General features: G+C 43.1%; 2 protein-coding genes across 2 annotated transcripts in view; one reads left to right on the top strand and one right to left on the bottom strand.

The window, feature by feature from the left end:
• LOC110981358 (vacuolar protein sorting-associated protein 4-like) overlaps window positions 1-14,631 on the top strand; it is an 18,871-nt gene extending 4,240 nt beyond the window's left edge. The window contains exons 2-12 of the mRNA XM_022238872.2: window positions 1,184-1,295; window positions 1,483-1,639; window positions 3,155-3,225; window positions 3,816-3,973; window positions 4,476-4,594; window positions 5,913-6,061; window positions 6,679-6,760; window positions 8,238-8,457; window positions 8,799-8,939; window positions 10,096-10,203; window positions 11,677-14,631. Of these exons, the coding sequence (XP_022094564.1) occupies window positions 1,184-1,295; window positions 1,483-1,639; window positions 3,155-3,225; window positions 3,816-3,973; window positions 4,476-4,594; window positions 5,913-6,061; window positions 6,679-6,760; window positions 8,238-8,457; window positions 8,799-8,939; window positions 10,096-10,197 (1,311 nt within the window). The 3' untranslated portion in view covers window positions 10,198-10,203; window positions 11,677-14,631. The remainder of the gene's footprint in view (window positions 1-1,183; window positions 1,296-1,482; window positions 1,640-3,154; window positions 3,226-3,815; window positions 3,974-4,475; window positions 4,595-5,912; window positions 6,062-6,678; window positions 6,761-8,237; window positions 8,458-8,798; window positions 8,940-10,095; window positions 10,204-11,676) is intronic.
• npepl1 (aminopeptidase like 1) lies at window positions 14,251-27,296 on the bottom strand. The gene is made up of 12 exons (XM_022238852.2): window positions 27,110-27,296; window positions 25,204-25,389; window positions 23,720-23,980; window positions 23,329-23,410; window positions 22,490-22,632; window positions 21,635-21,712; window positions 20,821-20,921; window positions 19,963-20,017; window positions 19,330-19,474; window positions 18,208-18,308; window positions 17,143-17,253; window positions 14,251-16,061 (listed from the first exon to the last, which is right to left on the bottom strand). The coding sequence occupies exons 1-12, from the start codon at window positions 27,257-27,259 to the stop codon at window positions 15,903-15,905; spliced, it is 1,572 nt and encodes a 523-aa protein (XP_022094544.2). The 5' UTR covers window positions 27,260-27,296; the 3' UTR covers window positions 14,251-15,902.

The raw sequence follows: 27,296 nt of genomic DNA, 5'->3' as shown, positions 1-27,296 counted from the left end.
CATGGCACTACATAATGTAATGCAAGTGCATAATGTAATGCAAGTGCATAATGTAATGCAAGTGTACAACATATACAGTGCTATACAGTACGTACTGGTCCTGTATTGTACGCACGTTCATGTACATGTACACCCACATACTTTACACTTCTGCACCAAGTGCGGCATAGTGCACTAAACTTGTTATCCGTTTCTTTCATTTAGCTTTCTTGTGTACGTTCCTTGTACCGTCAATATCATCCAAAGTGACCAGCTTGGTTCAGTTCAGTTCAAATATGCCACGTTGGATGACTTTTGGTTTGGTTTGGCTTGGTGGTTCAGCTGCAGCGCTACATGTACATGTAGTTTGCAGCAACTTCCTCAGGATTTTTTGTGACTCCGAAACATTTTGCTTTGTACCTCAATAGTCATGTCCTTTTCCTGGGCAAATGAAGTACGACTCTAGGCTGTCAGTGTTTAATTGATGACTCACTACATTGCCATTTTGTCAGCAAACAGTAAGGGATTCAAGAGTTGATAAGTTGTTGAGTAGTTATTGTTTGCGTAGTTATTTGGACTGGTACCCGTTCTTCACGAGCTATGGTTCTCATGCAAATTTGTAAATTATGCACCAATTTCTTCTGTTTCATGTTTTCACTAACCCTCCTATGGTTTTACTGCACAAATGTGCACAAATGCCCACAGTCACTGGTGAGCATGTATTTTCTATATGGAACTCAAACATGCACAGGTTCAGTGTGTACACAGTAGATTGCCAGCACAAAATGACCCAGGGTCTTTGGTGCAGTCCTCTTCACTGCATTTGGTTTACTACACAATTATGCACATGAAGCAGTGAAGCACAGTTGTTGGGCAGCACAAAAGTGCAATCTGATATTCCTGCGGGGGACAGTTAGTGCAGTGCACAACACAACACGGCTGTGCTTCTTTGAGGTGCTTACCAAATGACCCAAAGAGTGACTTTAGCATAGGAGGGTTAATCTGTATACAACATGTTAAACATCTCAAATTTTTCAACGATACATTAGCATGTTTTGGTAACCCTTCTTTTATAAAATTTTTGGGATTCTTGCACCTATTTTAATTCGACTATTATTGATTTTCTTTAAACTGAAATCCCACCCTGCAGTTCTGTGTGTATAAGATATACACAGTCAGGTTTTTTCTACTTTCCATCTCACAGAAAGCCATTGACATAGTTACCAAGGCGACAGAGGAAGACAAGAACGGCAATTACGAGGAAGCTCTTAAGCTGTATACACATGGCGTAGAGTACTTCATCCACGCCAATAAATGTAAGTTGTTTACTAAACTATTGGTGTTTTGCACCTTGTTGGACTTTCTTTGAGATTCAGAAAGCAAGTGGGCAAGTACTTGGGTAGTTCACAGGCTGAGTTTTTATCAAATAGTTGTTAAATGTAATATTGACGTGCCAGTAACTTTGGTAGTTGGTGAATCAACACAAGTCTTTTTTGCTCCCAGATGAGGCCCATGGAGAGAGAGCAAAGCAGAGCATCCGTGACAAGTGCACCCAGTATCTGGAGAGAGCGGAGCAACTCAAGAATTACATCGACAAGAAGAGCTACAAGAAGAAGCCGGTCAAGTCGAAGGAAGGAGGCAGCAATTCGTCCAAGAAGGGGTGAGAAATCAGTAGCAGTAAAGGCTGTGAGTGAAATTGAGAAACAGAGTTTGCTTTTGCAGGGTGTTTTGGCATCTGGGCAGCCCAGGACCTCCATACACACCCCCGAGGTCTGCAATTAAAGAGGTCAATCTGGTGCTGCTGGAGAGTAGCAGAACCAACGTGGGAGACGGCAGTAACACGGGTGTTCTTAGGGTCCTTTAATAGCCTTTGCTCTTTTTGTCAATGTAGTTTCAAGTATGAAACTTACCAACGATATCCTTCCCAGACCCCTTGATCTGCAAGATTGAGGTGGGTAGAGCCAAGCCACTATTTCTTTACTTGGGGCTTGGTGCCTGCTGAAAGCAGTCAAGAAGATGGAGATGTCTGAACCTGGCTAGTTTCTTAATACAAACGAGGGGGAGCAACAGTTGATATTGTATTTATGCAAAGCAGCAAGAGCCTTACATGTTCCTGGAATTTCATTCTTTTTTGGGGGCCACTCCAACCCTTCTCTAAGTTTTGTTTTCCAGTAGTTTGCTTTTATCCTCTATTTCTGTATCATTGTTAACCCTAACCCTCCTCAATCCTTCACCTGTTGGAGGACTGAGGAGGGTTAGGGTTAATCTTTGTAGACCTGGTGTTTTTAAATTACAGATTTATAGTCAGTGCCATTTAGGTTTAGTAAAGACAGTTTCCATTTTGAAAGGTACAGTAGTAACTCAAAAGGAAGCTATTAACAAAAATGAAGTTTGAATATAAATTACTTCTGTGCAGAGATGTTTGTTTTGAAAGAATTGCTTCTGCTTCACATACTGCGCCAACACCCTTGGAAGGTTATAAACGTGCGGGTGTAGTGTTGGCAGTTGGCAACAATTTAGTCAAGAGGGTGGGCACGGTTTAAAAGGACCTTGTATCCATGGTCAACAGGCTGGATTTGAAAGTGTCGACAGTAGAAGCTTCCAAAATGAAGTGAAGGAGTTGGTTCCATTCAAGGACTGTACGTGGAATATTAAAAAAAAAGCAAGTATTTGTAGCAGTCCTTTTTGGTGTGAAGAGGAATGAATGTGGAGTTTGGTATGCAGCCTCTAGTTAACCTACGTGGACTGGAAGTTTTGGGAAGTTTGTCATCCTGGAAAGCTCAGCTAGGCCGTTTAAACTTTTGTATGAGAAAATTAGCCTACAGACTGCCCGGCATTCTTCCATGGGCATCCACTCTGATTTTTCCAACATGATCGTTACACCGGCGTATCTCTCGTAATTTCCAGTTACAAAGCGAGCTGCTTTACGTTGAATAGTCTCTAGTGCAGTTGTATCAGACTTTGAGCGGGGGTTTGCCACTGCTGTTGAGAGTGTGTCCTTGTCATTTGAGATTGCACATTGTCCATCTTCAAGAGACCTTTAATTTAAGGAATGACAGGTCATACCATTTGAAATGTAAATGTTCCCATTGACAGTTATTTGGGATCTTTCAAACTTTGCATTGAAAGGAGTAGCTGGTATTGAATGTTTTTTTCTTTCTGTCTGTATCATCAGGAAAGGTAACAATAGTGACAGTGACAGCGATGACAACCCCGAAACCAAGAAGATGCAGGCCCAACTACAAAGTAAGTATGTGTTACACTTGCACTTTCCAAGTCGCAGAAGCTGAAAAGTCATCTGCTGAGCTGTGGAAATCAGCTGGGAGAGCTGTGGGGCTGTTAGCAGCAGGTTGCAATGTGTTGGCATTGAGTTTGCCTGTTAGACCGTGTATGGGAGTTTGCCTCGGTGGATAAGTAGCCATAGCTTTCAGGATACTGTGGAGAAATGAAATGGCTAAAACATCAACTGAAAATGTACTCTTAGCTCTGAAAAAGGAACCCCATTTACTCTGAATCCAAGAAAAGCTAATAAACTCTGTTTATCTCAACTCCTCAGCATTAGTGCTAGAAAACTTCCATGTCCTTGAAAATCCACATTTTACAGGAACTCTGTGGCCTGTGCTTTGCACTTCGACTTGCAGTCAGCTTCTTTCCCCATGCAAAGTCATGGTGATTTGTCTCAGTGGGTTGTTTCAACCTGGATCCTACAAAATCCCACAAACCTGGTAGATTTTGGAAGATCAGGAATGACAAAGTTAATCTTGGCGGGGGGGCCTTTCTACCAGCAAGTTGCGAATGACCAATGAAGATTTTCCCTGTGACTCTGTTTGTCGTAGGTGCAATTGTAATGGAAAAACCCAACATCAAGTGGAACGATGTGGCTGGTCTGGAAGGAGCCAAAGATGCCCTGAAGGAAGCCGTCATCCTGCCCATTAAATTCCCTCATCTCTTCACCGGCAAGAGACAAGCCTGGAGGGGCATTCTTCTCTATGGGGTACATTTTAACAATCAAATGATGCATTGTAGATCTTTGCTCATAAACGGACCGTTTGCTTACTCATTAGACCCTCGCAAGACCAACACAAAACCACCAGTCTCAATTCATATCACCAATTTTTCAAATGTTCTGCTACAAAAAGCATTCCTTCATCATTTTTCACCCTGTTACTTGTGACTTGTTGATGGTCTTGCAATGGTCTCGATCACAACACTGCTGCCCACACAGGTTGGAGTGCTTTGGAGGATGCCACAGAACATAGGCTAATTGGCAAGAGACCCAAGTAAGGCGTAGTAAGTTGAGATGTCTTGTGTACAGCTGGTTGTTGGTTTGAACCAAGCCCAGTAAATCTCTTCTCAGAAGCTAATCAGAAAGGGCCCTGCACAAGGCTGGTCTGGTACCGGTAGTTAGAATACACCACCTAAAGGTGTAGTTCATCAGGAATCTCACCAATCACACCCTCAATCTTTATTATGTTACGGCTGTCTTTCCTCATCAGCCCCCTGGCACAGGTAAATCCTACCTTGCCAAAGCCGTGGCTACAGAGGCCAACAACTCAACCTTCTTATCTGTGTCCTCTTCTGATCTAGTCTCCAAGTGGCTAGGAGAAAGCGAGAAGTAAGTCAGACTTGAATACAGGGGATTCTAAGAGTCGTTGTTGACTCGTAGAATGTGTAAAAAATATATATATATTATCCAAAAACTGAACCCTCCTTTGGTTTTACAGCACAAATGTGCACAAATGCCCACAGTCACTGGTGAGCATGTATTTTCTATATGGAACTCAAACATGCACAGGTTCAGTGTGTACACAGTTGATGGCCGGCACAAAATGACCCAGGGTCTTTTATGCAGTCCTCTTCACTGCATTTGGTTTACTGCACAATTAGGCACATGAAACAGTGAAGCACAGTTGTTGGGCAGCACAAAAGTGCAATCTGATATTCCTGTGAGGGACAGTTAGTGCAGTGCACAACACCACACAGCTGTGCTTCTTTGAGGTGTTTACCAAGTGACCCAAAGAGTGACTTCAGCATAGGAGGGTTAATGCAGTGCACAACACCACACAGCTGTGCTTCTTTGAGGTGTTTACCAAGTGACCCAAAGAGTGACTTCAGCATAGGAGGGTTAATGCAGTGCACAACACCACACAGCTGTGCTTCTTTGAGGTGTTCACCAAGTGACCCAAAGAGTGACTTCAGCATAGGAGGGTTAATGCAGTGCACAACACCACACAGCTGTGCTTCTTTGAGGTGTTCACCAAGTGACCCAAAGAGTGACTTCAGCATAGGAGGGTTAATGCAGTGCACAACACCACACAGCTGTGCTTCTTTGAGGTGTTTACCGAGTGACCCAAAGAGTGACTTCAGCATAGGAGGGTTAATGAAACCAAAAATTCCCTTGATCGTGTTGTGAAAAATATGCAAATTACATGAACGCATTGACCTTGGTGTTGATTTCATTGAAAACTGGATGAGGTCTTATTTATATTTAATTTGAAACCTGAAGTGCATGGCAAAAGCTCTTTTGATAAATGGCAGAGGTGCATGGCTGATTGCGAAGGTTGCTTTGAGTGAAAGTCGCGGGTTAGACCTTGTGTTGTTCTTGTTCTTTTGAATCAACCGTCCTGCTCAAGAATGCCATTCGCACTGCCTTAACATAATGAGAAGCGTTGCCGGAGGATTTTTAAGGACTTAGGGAGGAGGCACACCTCCAAATAACAGTTTCAAGAAATTTTGAAGGATTTCAGAGGATTGAAGCTGAATGCAATTTTGTCATGTCAAAAATCTGAGGATTTTGGAGGATTGAGGATGGTTCAAGTAAAAAGGCCTGGGGAGTTAGGGTTAAAGTCAGCAAGAAACCAAATTAGATTTTACTGTAGACCACAATCTTTTACACGTATATGACCATTGAATTTCTTCTTGTGTGTTTGCAGGCTAGTGAAGACTCTCTTCTCCCTAGCAAGGGAAAACAAGCCCTCCATTATCTTCATTGATGAGGTGGACTCACTGTGTGGCTCAAGAAGTGAGAATGAGAGTGAGTCGGCGAGACGGATCAAGACTGAGTTCCTGGTCAACATGCAAGGTCAGCCGGGTTTTTCATGTAGAAATGAACCAACAAAGAAGGCATTTGCAGGGCTGTAGTCTTTTTTTGGTTTTTGAAGGGAAACTCCCACAGTTTAATGAATCAGTGACTTAGATAAATGACCTTTTAGTAACGCGACTGCTGGATCAGCTTAATGTTACATGCTGAAGTTAGGCTTGCCTGAATTCCTTGTCAGCTGTTGACACTTCCAAGTTAGAGTAACTCGATGATTTCATCAAAACACTAAGGAGCTTGAACAGTGTTCTACAGGTGTAGAAATCCACTGGGAGGTCATTTGCTCGTTGAATAATCCTTTGATTTGTTGCTAGGTTGATTTGACATTCATGTATTTTCTTGCCTCCTTGATACCGTTGGTCAAACTGGACAAGAATCATTTCATTTTTCTTCAAAGTTTGTAGAATTTAAAGACATTGGAAACTTGGTAGTGAAAGATTCAATTTGGTCAGAGTTGATCGATTGAAAAGTTTGTCACCCATTAGTAATGTGTCATGTGGAGTGGTACATGTAGCTGTGTTGGCTAAGTCAATGTTCCTCAGTAAGCACATGTGCTTCATCACGGTCACAGTGGTAATCCTCAAGTATGTTTCATGTGGTAGGTGTGGGTGTTGATAATGACCAGGTCCTAGTGCTCGGGGCCACCAACATCCCATGGACCTTGGATGCTGCCATCCGAAGAAGGTAGGACAGCCTCTGAGCTTTACAGCTCTCCCCCCCTTCAACCCACCCTCCTTGGCTTGCTGGCTGGGAGCCCCGTGAATCCTCCAAACGCCTCTGCTGTGCATTAACTACTTCATGCCGGGCCCATTTATCTGTTATTTGTTGATTCTGCTGGGCCGGGAGATGTTTCATTTTTTTCTGTTTTCAAAATTCTTTAAAAATTCTTATCTTCATTTACTGGACACTTACAAACACGTGAAGGAATGTCTGTTGTCCACTTCAGCTTGACAGACAAAATCTATTGACACCTGACTATTTCAGCCAGGCCTGCTGCCTTGTTAAAAGAGCCCAGATTGTGCGATGTTATGTAAGTTTCTTTAGTTCCCGGAACCGGCACAGTGTGTTGCTGACGTCTTTTCAATAGGTGCCAGATTAGCATGCAACGGTATTGTATTGCTCATCCCCGATGGTGATCCGCTCGCGCTAAATGCCACGAACGGTGGTATAATCTTTCAAAACAATGACAGATTTCCTCCGCTATCGACAACTGAAAAAAGTTGGAAATTCCCAGCAGCTTGGTCTTTTGTTCCGAGTACGGTCTTTTGTGGCAAGTACCAGCTCTTTTGTCCTGTTTCAGGTATAAAGAAAACAAACCCGAAATCAGGTCCCCCGGCAGCAAGTGGTTAACGACTTGCCGCCGGGGTTGCCGGTACCAGACACATATTCTTTATACGGGGTCTCCGAAATTGGACAGAGGGAACTGGGCCTTGTAACAAAAGGCTGTACTTGTAACAAAAGACCAGGCTGCTGGGCATTGCAAACATTATTTCACTCTCAATAGTGGAGATAATCCAGCCTTGTTTTGAAACAGTATACCATGGTTTTAGGGATTTCGCGAGGGCAGATTACCACTGGGGACAAAAGTGCTCCAACACCGCAGCGATGAGCCACAGTGCCGCTGCACAATAATTTGGCCCCTATTGACAAGAGGTCAGCATCGCACTGTGCCAGATTCGTGAACTAAAGAAAACTACGTAACACCGCATAATCTGGCCTCTTTTTACAAGGCAGCAGGCCTGGCTGAAATACTCGGGCGTCAATAGAAACCAGACAGTCCTTTGTGTGGGCGTAAGTGTCCAGTAAATGAAGATATGCATTTCTAAAGAAGTTTGAAAACAGAATAAAAAGAAAATTATCCCGTCCCAGCATCATCAACATTCATAAATGCCTCCGGCACGAAGTGGTTAACCCTAACTCAACAGGGATTTCTGCCAAACAGCTATTTAAATTCTTCCAAATCCTCCCGCCGTGCATGAAATCAGTTGCTTACTCTGTATACCTTAACTTTCCAATAGGTATGACAGCCTGTATTATGTAATATTGGCCAGAAACTACTTTCCTGAATCTGACAAATCCCTTTAAAAGCTTTGTTACATTTTGGGGAATGGGGGTAGGGGATGGGTCAAATAATGAGCTGGTCTTCATTTCTTGAATTCAGATTTGAGAGAAGGATCTATATCCCTCTGCCGGAGGAGACGGCCCGCATGACCATGTTCAAGCTGCACATGGGCAAGACGCCATCTGATCTGACCGACAGTGACTACAAGTACCTGGCCTCGCTGAGCCAAGGCTACTCCGGGGCGGACATCAGCATTGTCGTCCGGAATGCCCTGATGGAACCTGTGCGCAAGGTCCAGACGGCTACCCACTTCATGAAGGTATGCCATTGTCCAAACCTCAAATTGAATTCTGGCTTTGGCTGTCTCTCTCTCTCTGTGGCTGCAGAACTGTTTTCTTCAAGTATGTATGTTTTGTGAGAGCAGTTCATTAACATTTGTCCATGGTGTAAGACAAATCAAAATCATTTTTCAGGTTGGCGTTGCAAGGTTTTGATAAAGTGAATGTTTTAATGTACTAAATCTTAGAAAAGAGTAAGTATTAGCTTTTACTAGATTTCTGCAAAATGCGCGTTGCTTTTTGTGTGAAATTTGACATTAGAATGCAATTTAAAAACTGGTAATTGCTACATAATTCGAAAAAACTTTTCTTGCCCAAACAGATTTCAGGTCCTTCACCAACAGACCCAAATGTGATGGTTCATGACCTTTTGACCCCCTGCTCCCCGGGTCACCCACAAGCCATTGAGATGACATGGTTGGACGTCCCTAGTGAGAAGCTGGCCGAACCCAAAATCACTGTGGTAAGTCAGAAGGTATTTTTCTTTTTACCTGGGTCTGTAGTGTGTGCTTGTGGTGCACATGGCCTGGCGTTGAAGGTCTGTGACTCATGATCGGAGGGTCATGGGCTCGAATCCAGCTGCTGATTGTATGTTGTGGCCTGGGGCAGGTCACTTCACCCTGACTCGCCTATCTCCACCCTGTAGTACCACCATTAGCTGGGGAGCCACCTGCGATGGACTGGCAGCCCATCCAGGGAGAACAGAAGTTTTCTCAATCAGTTCATGTGAAGGAGACTAGAGAGAAACAGCAGAGTAATGAGACAGGTGGCTCAGAACAGACCTGCTTGCTTGCTTGCTTGCATGAAAGCGTGTACTGCCAGATGTTGACATGTAACGTTGGTTTAACCTTGGAAGGCCCTCATGGTGAGTGCTGGCCGAAAAAGTACCATCCCTTCTGTGCGAACTTCCTAGAACAGTGGGCTGAGCTCAGCCGTGAGCAACAATCTCCCTCCGGTCGGCACACCATGAATGTGTTTCTTGGTCTTGCATATCAAACTGCACTAAAGTGATTTCGCTAATCTGCAGTGCACCACTGTGGGAGTCTAGCCTGGGGCGTCAGCAAGGTATAGTTGTTGATTCAGTCTGTCACAGGTGAGGGGGGCTCACAAAGAAGTCAGCCATGGGTGTGGGTTATGTGTTCATTGGGGGAGGGGAGGCTACAGTCTGGCCTGACTGTCTAGCGTCTGGGCTTTTTAATTGTTAGAAACTGACGGTAGTGAGATGTCCTAGAGGGCCAGGCCTGGGCTAGCCAAGCTGCACTGGTCTATTTACTCCTACCCCTGAGCTCAAGATTGCAACCTTGGATAGCAAATGAAGGGAGAACCCTGGAACCCGCTAACAAACACTGGCTAAGCTTTATGTTTCGGTTTTCATTGCCCCTTCAGCCGTAGAACAACGTGGCATTCAAATAGTCTGTGTTATACACAGCACCCTGGCACTGTAAGAAAATATAGCCACCATTAGTTACGATGAAATAGAATCTTGTTGCTCTTAACACAGCGAGGGTATATGTTAGTTTTGTTCATTATTGCAGCTGCGCCAACTTGGGGGGTTGAAACCCTCCCCTTTAAAATTACTGCAGCATTTGATGGGCCAGAGTCTGTTTTCAAACCAACAGAAAGACATGCAGGTGTCGCTGGAGCACATCAAGCCATCCGTCAACGAAGATGACCTGAGCAAACACGTCAAGTTCACAGAGGAATTTGGCCAGGAGGGTTGACCACAGGTAAAAGAAAAGGCGATTTGGTTCAAATTCCAGTAACGCTGGCTCAAACCTTAGCTTGGCCAGAGACAATAAAGCTGAACAGCCACAGATGTGTAACTGTGGGACATTGCCGTGTTGGGCAGTCAACGGCAACAGTGTAAATTGCCTAATTCTAAGATGGGAGCTGGTCCTATCGAACACCATCACTGTAAGGAATATGGACCTAACACGTCAAGAACACTCTTACTACTGGTTCTTTTCAGAAGTGCAGTTCTTCAAAGAAGGGAATGGGCCGACACGTCCGGACGTGTTGACTGGCAATGCACATTTGGAAAGGGTCGATACATTTCGGGCATTGTGATTGGCCAATGCATTGCAAACTCTTGGTGGCGCACTGCTGTTAAATGTCCGCATTGGCTTGTTTTTGCCAAAATCTCTGCGTAATTTTTTTGCTTGGAACCTTTCTGAATCCGGCAAATCTGGCTTCTCTCTCTGCATAGGAAAACTCAAACTGTTAAGGATACAAATTCCCTTTATGAAGTATTCAAGAGTTGTTGGGCTGTGCCTTTACGAGGGTTGGGGTTGAGGGAGTGTCCTTGAAACTTGGAATGCTAGAGAATGTTCCAATGAGAACATTGATTGTTCACCTACTTTTCCCTCTTCTGAGAACAACCATACGCTACCGATGGGAACAGGGTTCAAAGTGTTTGCTTGCATGAGAAGAGCATGCTCCTCAATGGGAGTACAGCAGATTTCCACCCAAGAACACGAGAGTGTTCCAAGGAGCATTCCAGAGGGAACAGTAATACTCTGACTCTTGAGACATTGCCCAAGTTACCTGGATTGGTAAATGACTGCGAAGGGAAGAACACAAGCCTTATAGTGATATGTACCTCACTGTTTTGTAGTTAGATTGAAAACAAGTCTGGAGTGTCAAGAAAATCTTTCCATGCAAATTACTTCAAATTGCACTCCAGAGAGAAGGTCTCAAGTCCTGTGCATTGACAATCTCCACAGCTTAAGTTGAACAACAGGGCAGTCATATTGGTTAATGAAGCCATTTGTTCACCTTAACCCTAAACCTCTAGGCTTTTTTTTTCCCCTAGGCATCCTCCTCAATCCTTCAAAATCCTCCAATTATCCATGCAAAAAAAAATTGTATTTAGCCTCAATCCTGAAAAATCCTCCAATACTTCTTCAATGTGCTCTTCCGAGGGGGATGCTCGCTACCTAAATCCTTCAAGCTCCTCAAGCGATTCCTGTCATTGATTAATCTAGACATTAATTTATGTGTGGCCGAGTATAAACGTCACAAAGTCTAAACCACAACCTTGACACATCGCATCCCTCACAACCGTTCTTCCTCAGTCCTCCAAATTCCTCCCAAACCACCCAGAAGATTTTGGAGGATTGAGGAGGATTAGGGTTGAACTTGAAATAGCCCTCTGACTGATGCTTCTCTGTAATTTTGTGTTTCTGTTTTGGTCCTTACAGAATTTATTGGCATCGATCAAAACTGTCAGATGTAACGTGTTGGAAAGGAGGTTTTTGTAAATACTGTAAATGCTCAGTACAGACAACAAGAGAACTCCAAAACTGAAAGGTTTGATGTAACAAATGTAACCGCTTGTTCTCTATTGGTAATTTGTATCTTTAAAACCCACCATGTTCTCAACAAATTGTGCTTAAGATGGAATTTTTCTTGGTATGATGTAAACATGCAGCGTAAGTTCCGTGGTGATTTGGCCACCCTAGGTAATATTTGGAAGGTTGTTTTTACCAGCTGTCTGGACACAAAATACAGCTTTTGTTCTCTCAGTAGAATTCAACCATCTGTCTGAGTGCATCTCCATTGCCACAGAAGTTTGTACGATCACCAGTGCCAGTGTTATTTCTTGCCTTCACTGTGCATTTCCCTTGCAGTGCTTCTCGACACTATACAGTGAAGCTACTGTCTGCATTTTATCTATATCCGTTGGCCAGGGTCCAATTTTCACAGAGCTGCTTAACAGATAGCAGACAAATCATGCTTACTAGAGCAGAAAAATTTGCTAACCTTAAGCACTATTTCAAGGTGGTGCTTGCCGTAGTTGTGCTCACAGTTGCATGCGTGTAGAGATTTCTATTGTTTTATCACGACGTTAACCACTTCCTGCCGGGGACTGCAGAATCAGAGACGTATGGTTTATATGCGTGGCCGGGGTCTGCGAACTCGGACAAAGGAAACAGGGCCCTGTAACAAAAGACCGTACTCCGAACAAAAGACCAGGCTGCTGGGCATTACCGACATTTTTCACTCTCAAAAGTGGTGAGAATTCAGCCTTGTTTTGAAACTATATACCAGGGTTTGGGGCATTGAGAGCGAGCGGATTACCACCAGGGACAAAAGCGCTCCACCACCACATGAGCCACACAGCACCGCTACACGCTAAACTGGCCCCTATTGAAAAGAGGTCAGCAGTGCACTGAGTCAGGTTTGTGAACAAAAGACAGTTATACAACAACGCACAGTCTGGGCTCTGTTTACAAGACCCAGCATCATCAACATTGAAAAATGCCCCGGCATGAAGTGGTTAAGCACATTTTTCCTCCAAGGTAAGCATGCCTCTTGCCGTGCTTACTGCCGATGGTTTCCTTGACATACATGGAGATTCTGTAAGAGTGGAGAATAATGTGCTTAGCAGCGCCGTGAAATTGGGCCCAGCAGTAACCCTGACCCCCGGGCCCATTTTTCAAGGATGCATTTGCTGTCCTTTAAAATCCTCCAGGTGCCTCAGTGGGAGCTTGGACACAGCTTCACTCCTCTAGAGCCCTCCACCTTCTCTTGAATGTGTTCCTTGGGGATGACCACTGCCTCGGTCTTTGAAAATCCGTTGGAAATTTTTGTTGACATGTTGAGGCAGTGCGAATGATATCCTGAAGCTGTGCAGAGAATTTCAAATATGTGCGGGCTTAAATTTATGCATGGCTAAGCATTAACAACACAAGGTCTGGCTCAAGGGCCTTGACACAGTGCGTCCTTCAAAAATCAGCCGGTCACTTTTGCTATGTGGCTTCAGTCCTCCAAAACCACCTCAAGGATTTTGTGGGATTGAGGAGGGTTAGGGTGGAATAAACCCCGTCCCATGATATATTGACCAATCAGGACTGCAAGTGCCTAATTAGATGTCCAGTGACAGACTGACACGAGTGCACTTGTATTTGATGCATGTGGGGGGGATGCAGTTCAGCATTATAAAGGTGCATATCAACTTACCCATGTTCCTGTGGGCAGGACATACGATTGGCCTGTTGCCTGAAGATCACCAAGATGGCGCTTGCCCAAAATGCGGTTCAAGGACCTTTCTTTTTTCCTTTTATGTGCGGCCGAGTGTCTCAGTATTGTTTATTTTTCAACAATGCCGACTGTCAGGCCGAAGAGAGCTTCTTTTTGTACTCTTAAAATACAGTGTAGCGTGTCATAATTTTATCAGCTGTTCAGAAAATAAGAACAACATTGGAAATTTCCCAATGTTGAAAATTAAAAAGTAAATCTAATTTGACACTTTTGTTCAGGAGGTGTGTTATTTGTACAGAAATGGACTGTGCTATTTATGTATCCAAAATACTGGTTCATTGTTGATGACAAAAAGATCAAGAGTCATCATATCTGTAGTGCCAATGTTTACTGCTCTTGTAATTTTTTTAGGGGGGTACATTCACTCTTATGTTTGATATGTTGATATCGTTTTGCAGATTTTGCATGATTACTTTTACCTGATCTGGTTGAAGCTTGTGCATGGAGCTGTGGTTTGCATGACCCTGCCGCAGTATTTAATTTGGGGTTTTCCACTTGTCATGAAACGCGATCCAAGTAGTTCTGCTTTAACTGATCGTAAAAAATTTGGAAACTCTGCAAGAGGGTGGGGCAAGGAGAGAAAAAGTGTTCCTGAAAGTCTCAGGAATCTGGCAATTCTGAAAGAATTGTCACCTGCTGGGTGGGAATTGTTGAAACAGTTCAAAGCTTTGAACAGGTGACCTCCAGACTTCCGAGGAATGCATTATTTTCTCGACTGAAATCCAAAGCAATTTCATTTTTGCCTCTCACAATCCTACTTTTAATACGGACTTTGCTACGCTGAACAGTACTTTGGAAGTCTAAATGTTGGCTGTATGCTATGTAGTAAAACTAGGTAGGGGAAGCTAAGTTATGCTATGGAGCGTAAGGTCTTTAAAATAACTGGGCCAGAAAATCCCTTGGAGTCATACAGCAAGAGGATACTTAAATGCATTACATGATGACAGATGGGTGGGAAACAAGTAAAATTATAGCAACAAAGTCTAAGATTTTCTCTTAATTTACAGGCATTTCTTGAGAGTAATTTGTAACATAGAATTTTAAATCACTGCGTCATATCTTGTGTAAAGAAAAGTACATGTCAGATATTAATAAAAAAGTTGTTCAAAACAGCAGTGTTTATCTTTTGCTGTCATTAGAAGTCACTTGTATTGGGCATTATCTTCGTTCTCGATCATAGTGAACTGTGTGTTTACAACCGAGGATGTCATTTACTGGGGAATTTTTGAAATAAAATAGTCTTTCGTGTATTTCCTATTAGAATTACAATTACAGTTGACAATTACTTGTCAACGTCAAACTAACAACGAGAGTACAAAAGCAATGTATTTTGCACACTTAAATCTCTTACATCAAAACGACTTAAGATCTGAATCTCTATAACTAGAAATGATTACAGAAATAAAGAGCAGCTCGGTAGCAGACTACATGAACGGGGGGAGGGAAGGTATATAAAATGGAAACTGAATAACTTCATTAACCTTAAAAATACTAAACTATGTTCTATCTAATGAAGAGAGTTCAATGCTTTTGATGAGAGATTGACACTAAAGTTTAACAAATGAACTAAATCCAAAATTCTTGGCTCCACTGGGTTCTAACACGAGCTAATTGGAAATAAATTTCAGCTGCTGGTTGGTGGATTTCTCAGGTGCAGTTGCCTTTTTTTTGTTCACTGAAATTACGTACCATTTTGTTTTGGCTGCCAAAGATTACAGAAAGTTCATCCTTGGCTGTAGACAGCTGAAGGGCACATTTGTCCCATTTGAACAAATGGGGGAGTTATTTTCATTTAGTATTCAAAAGTGGTATTCACACAGCATTTTAATAGCTGTGCAAGATTTCTTTGAACAGTTTGTGAACTGTTCTTTTATATTATATGAACTGATGGCCAGCCGTAGGTTTTGCTAGCAACCGGTGGGCAAAAAAACTGCAACTGCAACCGGATCTATGGACCTCTATCAGAGGGCAGCCATCTTGCTTCTATACCATTCAAAGCAATGTAACCAAACAGAGGCTGGAAGGAAAAAAAATAGTCTGTTGGAATCATGACTACGTTCAAATCATGACTCAAACCATCTAGGGCAGTCACACACTGCCAGAACTACTGTTAAATTACACGCTTGTGAAGCCATCTTGTGCAATGGAAATCACAAGGAACTTGTCATATTTTCACTCACTGTACGTAAAAAGGATGCTAAGCTAATAAAGATAAATCCAAATGAGGTACTAAGAATGTTTTCATCTGCATACTAAACACTAGTGGAAAACAGACGGGAGACTCATCTCACGAGGTGAGATCAATTTCTCTGCAGTGGTTCGGATGTGTACCACTTGCAATTCTGTTCATGAGGCATTTACTGAAGGTGCAGTTTCTGCCCCTTTACACCAGCCGTATCTTCTTACTGGCGTTCTCCACAAGCTGCTCCTCATTGGACAGCTGCTCTCCGAGTGGCGAGACGGACTGCAGGAGGGGTGAGAAGGAGGCGCGGCCGAAGAGCGCCACCAAGAGAGCCACACCGTAACCCGTTGCTCTCTCTCCCTGAAGGATTCAAAAACTGAATGCTGATATGCTTGGTATTTCTCAAGTTATCATTTCTATAACTTCGAGTTGTTTTCAGACCTTGTGTCATTGATGACTGAAAACATTAACAGAACTCTGTAAGACATTGAGACTAATCTAAAAATTCAAAATACATGTATTGGACTTTTTAATGGATTACTTCTAAACTTACTGAACTTATGAAAATAGTACCATCAATTCAGACAATGCTGGGCTGAGGAATAAACCAAAAATAACCCTCCAAAAAACACTGGATGCACAAGAGACCGCTCAACAACATTGCAGATATTCAAACAAATATATCCCCAAAAGGTCCTTGCCAAAGTGTGCACATGCATAATAGGGCTGAGTCAATTCGAATAATTCCCTATTCGAATATTCGACCTTCAAATTGATCAAATATCCGAATATTCGGCTGATTGTTGATGAACAAACCATATACAAAATCAGTTGAAATATAAACACATATAATTGTACATTATGATCAATATAATAGCTTCTCGCCTCTAGGACTATCTCCAGCCACGACTTAGCAAGACTAAAGAGATGAACAAGACTTCTTGCCCTGTTGAAAATTTCTATTCCTTTTACATTGTCTAATGAATAATTTACCTTTTAAATCGTAAGATTTCTGATGCTTTTCATTTGAATCTGCTCGAAACAAGCCTCCATAGTGCAATTTTCTCATTTAAAACAAAAAGAAATTTTCCCTTCCTTTTCAGGAATTTTGCATTCAAATTAAAAAATAATCTTCAAATATTTGACAATCGATCGAATATTTGGTTATTTGGCACAGCCCAAGTGCAGAAAAGGTATACTGTACTAAAACCCCACACCAAAATATGCATTTCTACAACTGAAATTTTACTCTAGCCACGTTGGACCTTTTCTGAAAGTTGGAGGGCCGGGGGGGGGGTGTGTTGCCATAGTACACATACAATGAGGGGAGATTTTTCTCACAGTTGCCCAAAAATAAGAGTTTGCATTACGAGGGTGGAGCAATTCTGCCCGAATGCCATTTCTTGGATTCAATGGTAAAAAGACACCATATCCAACTTACGCTATGCGAGGGAGAAGCTATGTCAAGATGGATCCAGGTACCTGGGTAATCAAACCCAATGTGAGCTCCTATGAACAGTCCAGCACAAGAACTCTGTGCATTACCTCTATCCTATGGGACAAAAACATAGTTTTTAACAAACCTGATCTTATATGCAATCCGAGGCAAACATACAGATTTAGAGTGAAGAGAAACCAAACAAAATGAGTGTTTTGGCCAAAATTACAGCAAACACCAGGAGGTCTTGTTGAAAAACAGGAAATAACAAAGCGGAGAAAAGTTTTTAACCACTTCCTGCCGGGTGGAGTTTGCACATGGGGGGCCGAGTTGCCGGGGGATTTTTCATGATTTTCCATTTTCAAAATTGTTCAAAAATTCGTAACTTCATTTACTGGATGCTAACACCTACACAAATGACTGTCTGGTGGTTACTCTAATCTGACAGGCAACTTCCATTGATGCCTGGCTATTGCAGCCAGGCTTGCTGCTCAGTACAGAGAACCCAAAATTGTGCAGTGTTGCATAATTTCCTTTGTTCCCGAAATTGGCCCAGTGCGTTGCTGAATGGCAGTGGGGTCTTTTCAAATGCAGCCAGATTAGCGTGCAGCGGTTCTGTATCGCTCAACGCTGAAGTGCTGGAGCACTTTTGTCCCTGCTGATAATCCGGGGGCACTGAATGTTGAAAACTGTGGTATATTGTTTCCAAACAATGATGGATTACCTCTAAAAATGCCAGCACTCTGTGCTGAAAATTTTTGGCAATTCCCAGCAGCTCGGTCTCTTGTTCCGAGTCTGGTCTTTTGTTACAAGACCCAGTTCCTTTTGTCCGATATCGGACATCCCAGCCATGCATATAAAGCCAGTGTCTCCAGTACCGGCACGTAGTGGTTAAAAATGACCAGAAAATTGACCAGACAAAATTTGAAAACTTCACTTCTTTTCATTCACATCTGACCAGCATATACATGGGGCCAAACCTTTGTATACATGTACGCATCCAAACTTTGATATCTTCCCAAGTATAAAAGTGTTTTTCACAATGTCATCAAATCAAAAGATTCTTACCATGACGGAATTTTTCATGTCTGCGACGGGACTGCCAAATTCGCAGAAGTGAAGCTCAGGACAGTACACAAGTGGGAACACCAAGTCACCGCTGCTCCTGCCTGTTTAACAACCGCAAAGAGACCAAATTGAAATTTAAAGTGAGAAATGTCCAAACTTTGAGGACAGTAGTGGTCAGTCAATCTGGTGTCTAAGGTGATTTCGAGATCTCAGAATTTGTGATCGGTGACTTAAGTTTGAGTAAGGGATTTTTTTGACAACAAATTCTGCGTTTTCACATATGCAATCATCTGAAGTGTATGTCATACTTGCCAACATTGAAAAGTCTCAAATGGGAACAACCATTTTCTAAGCCCTTTAATAGCAAACCAAGCAGCCGCACGAGAGAAGCTATTTACATACATGTATGTGAAACAATTGCCATTTTGACATAGCAAACAGCGCCCCTTTTTTGCATATAGCGCCCTCTATTTTGCAAACGGTGCCCCTTTTTTGTGAATAGCGCCTTCTATTTTGCAGTAGTGCACACAATTGGAACCTTTCAATTCTTTGCCATCTGAAAACTTGAAAATCAGGACAGTTCTGATTAAATTGGAATGGTCGGCAGGTAGGGTACAGGCAGATCTACTCAAGAGCTCTGCCTGACCAATAAGCCATTTGCGAGTTAAATTTGAATAAAATCTAGTGCACTGCGTTATCTGACTGTACACAAACATAACGATTTGAATTCCCCAGGCTAAAGACACTGTTGCCATACCTCGTGATTTGGGGCAAGCTTTTGCATAGCGACCACCATCTCTGGAATGGACTGGTTCCTTTGTGCCCTTCTTATCCATTAAGAACAGTGTATTTTTGCAAGGCGTCTCTCATGTAACTAAGCAAAAGCTTGCCCCGAATCACGATGTTTAGCAACAGTGGTCTTAGTAAGGAGAATTCAAGTTGTTATGTTCATGTGCATTTAAAGAACTCAGTGTACCAGATTCGGGTCAAAGTCAACTCGCAAAAGGCTTATTCCAGCAACTTTTCTCAAGGGCTTGAATCCCACACAAGTTTGCCGACAGCACTAAGTGTAATAGAATTCTGAAATGTTCTTTCTGTTTTTTAAATGGACCAATAACTGACCAGCTTTAGCGCAGGCCTCCTCCCACTCCTCGCTATTGGTCAGTAGTCCAGCATGGTATTTGCCAGTGGAAATGCCCTGGGCACCAGTCAGTGTGGCCATGTCCAGTATAATATCAGCCTTCAGGTCCTTCACGGCGTAGGCTACCTGTGCCACCGACAAAACAACAAGTGCAAAGACCACAAACTCGGCATTAACACATCCTTACAAGTATCAAATGAAACAGTTCAGACAACTCTAACACAGAATTTCTGGATAACTGAATGACGGAGTCTGATGTTCTCAATGAACAGAGTGCCAAGCAGGGGCAGTGTTCTTGCAATGTCGAGGTCCGGAAAAATTACACGCTATCCTTGTTAGGCCACATTGCATTACAAGCCTTCGCTGCGGGTAGAGTACCGAACATACCAGAAATGGGGCAACAGCCAATGGGGGATTTTGATGGATTTGAGTAGGACTAGTTATCTTTGAAAATTTACTCTTCCGTCACTTTTACTAACAAGCCCTCACTAATGGTATAGTACCGAACACGTCAAATCTAGACGAAGGCTGACTGTTGGATTGTGGAGAGTTTTGTTAGATTTAGACTGCTTAGGGTAAAATAAAAAAATAATCAAAATGAACTCTGGACTCACGCCATCGCCAAGGACTAGACGACCTTCTGCATCAGTGTTGTTGATTTCAACTGACCTGAAGAAAGTAGGACAAATGAAATGTATATCATACTTCAAAAATCAAAGAGGAAGACAAAATCAACAGCACACACTTTGCACTGTGACTTTCCCACAGGCATCACTACCCCAATAATGACTAGGTTCTGTGGCCTTCCTCATTCCTACACTATCCTCCTTAACTACACTCCTACAGATCGCAGAATCTGACAGAGTTAGGCCTTATCCAAATTACGTGACTGCGGCTTACAATTACGCACGGGCTATGGTAGTGATTGCAGCCAGTTTCAATGCAGCAGTGTGTAATTCCAAGCCACAGCCAAGTGATTCGGACAAGGCCTTACCCAGGACTCTCACATGAATGTACCACTTACAGCCTGATACCATTTTACTGAGTATTTAAAGAATACTCAATAGTCCACAACGTGAAGTAAACCATTAGGACACTGACTAGTTGCACACAGAGTAATTATAAAGATGAAACAAGAAACTGACTGGACTGAGGTTTGAACTTGTCACCTCCGGAATATTGTAATGTTGCTGTACTTGCTGAGCTCCTATGTTGGCAGTTCCCCCTTTACCTCAATATCCTTGTTGAGAGTGATACTCAGGAACTAGACTCAATTCACCAGATAGCTAGCCATCACACCCCCGACCTGGAAAGGGGTTCGACAGCTATTGGATCACCGGAGTGCTAGTCTGAAGGTTTGAGGTTCAAATCCTGCTCCAGTCAGTTTTTTTGTTCAATCTTTACACTTCACAGCATTTAGACCTGAGCCTTAACATTCCAAACAGGAATGAGGAGAATATTTTTATCCTTACTTTCCAGAGTACAGGATATGAACATCATCGGGGCGTGTGGCCAGAGGTCCCACTGAATTTTCAGCCAGGCAGAAAATGGCATGAAGATTCTCCTTGAAACCCTAACAGCAAAGGAAAAACAAAAAGCCTGAATTAAGACATTCTCTCAAATCAAAATCCATGTTCTAAGCAAAAGCAAAAGTTTGCATTGAAATGGGGCAATTGAAAAATGGGACAAAAAACCATTGGTCACTTTCAAATCAAACCATACAGGGGAATCGAATAGGTCTAATTTGTAAGACGTGTTAGGTCAAGCAAAACACACACTGTAGTCAACATCTGTGTTCAACCTAATCTTTATGTCTGGTTTCTTTTTGCCGCTGACTTTTGAAAGTAAAAGTGATTCCCATGCTCAACAGGACAGTTGACTTTGATTTTATTAACTCGTTTGCTGTTTCCTACAGTTGTTGGAGGGTTTCCAGTTGTTTGGCACACTGGCCAAGTTCTTTTTCCCAAGTAGTACGTACTCTGGACATTCTATAATGAGCCTACTTGAGTGGGGTTTCTTTTTGATTCACTGCAACTGGGAAGGGTCTTGCCAGAGTGTAGGTTTGGTTGAAGTGTCACAAGTGTAGCAAAGTTCTGGAGTTGTTCTGTTTGATGAGGAAACCAGTCGCTGTTTTGTTGCGGCTCAGAAATATTTGTCAGCCCTCTTGTTATGTTGGAACGCCTGCGTTTCCATCTCCCTTTTTTTTTACCATCCTGCAAAGAGGGACGACAAGCACACAATAAAAGTCTATACGATGATAAAAAATTTGGAAGGACAACAACATACCAGTTTAACGGCAGCTGCAAATGCTCCCAGCACCCCGGCTGCTCCCCCGCAGTCGCGTTTCATTCCCGGCATGGCTGTCTGTGAAAAAGGCATCATTCACTTCATCAATAAGGGACTATTGACAAAGATGTGCAGCCGGGGGGGGGGGCAGGGTTATCCATGGAAATATGTAGACTTACTGTCAAGGTAATCATGATCAACAATCCAGCTTGGTAGTGGAAAGAAAAGGCGTGTTTTCTCCAAGGTTTCTTCACTATTGGGAAATACTGAATTGTCCATACAGGGTAAACTGGGTGTGTCTGTGTGATCACTTTATGCTGGGTGACGAGTAAACAGGCAGGGTATTTCCTGTGTCATAGAGGACATTGACATATGTTGCGGTGAATTCTGTACGTAGCGCCATGTGACATCTACACTTGTCCCTACCCTTGAGTGATTCCCATAGAGTGTGCGCACACAGATGCTCGCACACACATGGAAGTCCATCCTCAATTGACAATCTCAGAGTTTTGGAAATGTGACGATGTGCTCAGAAATTTCACAAAACCTTGAGCAAATGACCAGATCAGGTTGGCAACCGGTTGGTATCTTGTCAGTTTGAAAAGCCGACATTGTTGACGGAGAATGATACTGCACCTGCATTTGCAGTGCATTTGAATAACTGGCCTATTTGTTCCACATGGATCCGGATCTCACCCAATGATCTGAATGCTGGTGCTCTCCATCCATTAGGCAGGTTCCGGTGTCGGTGAACCAGCGACAGATCAGTGATCGAGATCCAGCTCCACGTGAAAACAAACAGGCCCGTTAACCTCGACAAGTGGTCATAAAGGTAAGAGACCTGCTTAGTCTCACCTTGCCTTTGATGGACAGGCCTCCCGTGTCGTAGACGATACCCTTCCCGACCCAAGCGATGGTCTGAGTTGCAGAGTCTGGCCTGTAGCTGAGCACTGCCATGGCTGGAGGGTTAGCTGCCGCCTTGCCTACGCCGTAGATACCTGGACAGAGTTGAAGTAGGCGCCCAGGGATGGACAAGTTTTATCAGAAATTGATGAAGTTCTGGCTGCATCCAAAAGTTGCCGCTACGGCTGGAAATGATATGTGCACCTATGGAAGCCAATGTAGCCAATGGTTTCAGACAAATCTGATAGACACGTCTGTTAATGCCAGTCACAGACGCTTGACTCGGGCATGGGTTGCTCTCTCTGTGTACACTACATCACAGCATTCTGACACTCGGACGCTAAAGCCCCGGAGAATTTGGGTAAGAAACAAAAAGGAATCCCTCCTAAATGCAACAATGAACAAGAGTTGTCATAGCAACAAGAGAAGGTTGATCAAGGTCACAAAGTTCTACTGGTCAGCTTTTTTCAAGGCCACAGTGAATGCTGCACAGAGAGGAACTTGGGTGATGGAAGTGCACAGGTGATAAAGAGAGATATGACGGTCATTTAAATGGCACTGCCACCGAGCATACGATGGCACCTACAAACAGACGCCCTGGATTAAACCACACCTGGATCTGAACTGGTTGCACGTACTTCGTGCCATACACGCTCCAAATGGTGCACAAACGGGATGAGTCACACCCCACAAAAACAACCAATCCAGAGTAGCTTACAGATGTACACATCCCTGGTTTGAATCAAATTGAAAAGTGCCTCTCTGGCACTCCTCCACATCCAGGTTCTCACCTCCAAAACCTCGCTTCTGCAGCTCCTCGCCTCGTACGATGAACGGCTGGATCCCAAGTTCGGCACCGACCCTCTGCACCTCCTTTGAGACCAAACACAAAAACAGGTGTCATGAAACAGCTTCTTTTTTTTTGTAAAATGCTGTGTTGTAAGTAATTGAGAATATCCTACTCAGGACCAGTTGTGAGACCTAGCTTCAAATGCGGCTTACAAACAATACAAATCATTCACTAAAAAAAAAAAAAAAAAAAATCTGCATGCAAAATTCACAAGTAAGAGTATTTTGATGAAACTTCTATAGATACTAGTATAGAGACATTTTACCCAAATAAGTCAATATACATTTAAGTTCAACATTCCAGGACATGGCAGGTGTTGATTTATGTCTGACCTGTAGAAAGTGGTCAGTGTTCATCTCATTGCAGGGTGTATCCACAATGCGTGCTGTGTGCCTGATGGCGTCGGCAGTCACTGCCATTGTCTTGATGTCCTCCTCCGTCAAAGCCTTGCCTCTGTCCTCACCGACAAGGATGAACTCCACGGTCACCACCCGTGCCCCGGCTGACTTGTGGCCGGCCTTCCGCGAGAACAGCGGGAAAGCTCGGGCGACGGCGCAGGCCAACGCAAATGCACTGCTACGTTCACATACCACCTGAAGGCAGAATGCGAGCAGATTTGAAATCGACGAAAGGCCAAGAAAACTGGGTGAATTGGTCAATCGTGAGTTACAAGAGTAAAGTATCGATATGCTTGTCAGCAGAATGGAATTGCTATCTTTGGTATGTCTTGGAATTACTGGGTCATTCCATGAGGTTGGGGCACAATTTGTGATGGTGTCAATTATTACATTCCTTAAAAATGAACAGCTATTTCCCTGCATGTGGATTCCAAAGTGACATTGTTTTACATCTTGTAAGGCTGAATACAGAGGTGTGTGTTATTTTTACAGAGTAAATGACCAATTCTACAGGTCATGACAGGTGGTAAAAGTTATCCATGTGACAAGGACACCGTCACAAATTGTGCTCCAACCTCATGGAATGATCCTACTCTCAACTTGCCCTTGCAAGAAAAGGATTGAAGGTCCGTGAATATGACCCTTCTTCTACTATTAAGCATTGCCAAAGTTTGTGGTATACACATTTGTAACCAGGTCTCATAATATGAGCTTTTAAACCTCATTATAGTTACTTGTTTCAGCTTTTATCAAAACCTGTCCTTCATTTCAATTGTTACTTGACAACTCAAGTATAGCGGGCATTACAGTCATTTGCAAAAGTTTAGGACCTCTCACACAAAATGCATTAACCTGAAGAAAAACCAAACTTAAACCAATCAATCATGGCAACTTATGTTTATTTTCAATGCTATTTAACTGTATTTCCATGATTTTAAATGTTAAAAGTCTAATATTTCATGTGCCCTCCTTTAATTCTGATTACTTAAACTGGCTTTTTGTCACCCATGCTGCCTTACAGACAAAATGTCATACAAGACCTGCCTTTGCAAAAAACTTCATTCAAAAGGGTACACAGCACTACACTGATGTTATGAACCTCTGTAAAAACATGTCAAGTAATCATTCAATGAGACAATGTAATGCAGGCCCAGTGACAGAAATACCAATAAAATGCCAGGTGGTCTTAATTTTTTGAAAATGACTCTTGTGGGTGAGAAAGGCAGCAATATTTACTGATTTCCAGTGATCAAGATTTGTTTCAACAGACTGGTTGATCTAGCAAAGTACAGCTCTCACGCATACATGCAACTACCAATGGAATGAATTTTGAGGAGAAAATTGTACGGACAAGATGAGATTTTGCGGTCATTACCGATTCCATTTTTTTCTTTACTAGATCTATTCTGTTGACCTACCACTATGCACTCCTTGCTCAGACCAGGCAGGTAGCTTTTAACCAGCTTGGTGAGGGCGTGGGCTCGTGAGGGTGCATTGTGTCGGCTTGCCTTTAGGGGCAGGGCAGCCACGGTGGCATTGTTGACCCAGAGGGGGACCGAATCAGTTGGTGAGGGATGAAGGCTCTCCACGGCCGCCTTGAATGTCTGTGAAGGAAAGAGGGAGGGAAAACAAGCTGACTTGATTCGATTTCTCCCTTTTAAAAAAGTACTGCGTTAGGTAGCACACCATTTAAGTAGTGCCAAAGTCGTTTTCAGGACGAAAGGGGTGTCAGTCACCTCGACCCTCGTGCATTCAACTGGAAAAGTTGAGTTGTTCAATATCCAACCTGTCAGTAGAGGAGCTGCTGTTTCTTGCATTTCACCACTGGGATCAGAGCATTTTTGGAAGCAGTCACACAGTCAGTGGAGTTCAGGTCTGAATTACATACTTGTACACAGTCAAGTTGCTTCTATCTGGTTTCAGTGAGTACATTAACAGTGCTAGTGTATATCATGGAATATTTCAGAACAGCTGCAGACAACTGTGTTCTGCATGCATTCAGTCGTCCTTTGTATCACCCATCGTGTGCAAACGATTTTTAAGTAAAAGTTGTCGAATACACACAATTAATGGCCCTTAAAAATAATATCATATCTTCCAAGTTTGCAGCTAGACATACTGGTGCTCTACATGAATGTAGCCTGCCGACTGCACAAAAAAATGAAATTCACGGTCAACATCTAAACAAAACAAAGCTGAAATCAGCTAAAAAGCTGAATTTTCACACCTATGGTACTTACACTGGGTAGGAACACTATCTGTTTTTTAAATTGAGCCTTAAAGGTGAATGATCATCGGATGCATCTGCTTTTTCAATCAAATTTTCTCACAAGAGCAAATCATGAGATAAATATAGCTCTCGAAAATGATGTACACATGGTTTTTAGACCACAGGCCTGTATCACGTCATTTTTGAAAAATCAGAGTTTGTATTCTCTGATCTCCCGTTTTTTTGTTGAAGCATTGCACTGCACCGTGAAATGTTGTGTGCATTACACAGTACACACAGCAGCAGCCTTGGCCAATGGCCCAGCTACATGTAGTTCTGCATTTTGGTTTGACCATATGGAAGCAGGAATGGAATATACATGTAGTGTTTTCCATGTTGTATGAGTGAGTGTATTGATACTGACAGGACGTGTGACATACGCTTTGCTGTGTGGCTTTGACAGGTAAAACACCCCCCATTCCCAACTCCTAAAAATGCCATGGTCAATATTTTCCCTCCTAAACTTGACTTCTGACATGCCTGATATGTGCAGACAACAAACCACCCAGACTAGTTCTGGTATGCTCAAGGATAGGTCTTGTACACATGATACATGCTATATGACATGTTAGGTCTAGTTTAGGGGAAAACAAGAGAGGTCTTCTTCCCCAGTGTTGGAAATAGGCAACGTAGCAAGTGGGCAAATTGCCTATTTCGCAAAATGGCAGATAGCAACCACACTGCACCGGTGAATACAACTGCCACCACGGTGACATGCACAAACCAGCAAGTCAGAGGATCGGGCTACTAAATCTTTTCTTTGATCAGTATGTATGTACGCACGAGCACGTCAGCTGTTTGCACCGGAGTGGTGTGGTTATTCAGGTGGTTATGATGGTTGCTACCCGCCATTTAGCGAATGTCCCAGATGTCTGCCCCGGCCTATGGGCGAAGTGACTGATATAGTTGGTCGTTCCGCCGCTCCATTGAGCTTGGACATATTCAATGTTGCCATTGTTGGAGAGGCGGAACCACGCTGCATGCAGGGCCCATGCCCAACGGACATGGCGTAGGCCTATGCACTGCAGAGGCGAAAATCACTCTCGGAAAAATACCTCTGTATCCACTCGTGGCTCCAACTTGGTCCGTACGGCACCAAAATCTACTGATTTAAGGTGTGGTATCTGACCAAGTATTAAAACAGACCGGGAATTCGGGTCAGAAACGCTGTTTCCGGAAGAAAACTGCAACAGTACGTTCGCCATGTTGATGTATACTGTTGTGCTCTAGCGCCCTCAAGAG

Source organism: Acanthaster planci, linkage group LG06 (genome assembly GCF_054643075.1).
Source record: "Acanthaster planci isolate LZ-2023a linkage group LG06, COTS_SCS, whole genome shotgun sequence".
Lineage (NCBI taxonomy): Eukaryota > Metazoa > Echinodermata > Asteroidea > Valvatida > Acanthasteridae > Acanthaster > Acanthaster planci.
The sequence above is the reverse complement of the archived record's forward strand: the minus strand, read 5'-3'. Positions and strand labels throughout refer to the sequence as shown.

What these genes read in the sequence shown, in the direction of transcription:
- npepl1 (XM_022238852.2), bottom strand. Translation starts at nt 27,259, where the DNA reads ATGGCGAACGTACTGTTGCAGTTTTCTTCCGGAAACAGCGTTTCTGAC. An exon ending in ACACTGACCACTTTCTACAG is followed by an intron (nt 23,411 to 23,719) that starts GTCAGACATAAA and finishes TTGGTCTCAAAG; the next exon opens with GAGGTGCAGAGGGTCGGTGC. An exon ending in GTCTAGTCCTTGGCGATGGC is followed by an intron (nt 19,475 to 19,962) that starts GTGAGTCCAGAG and finishes TCGGTGGCACAG; the next exon opens with GTAGCCTACGCCGTGAAGGA.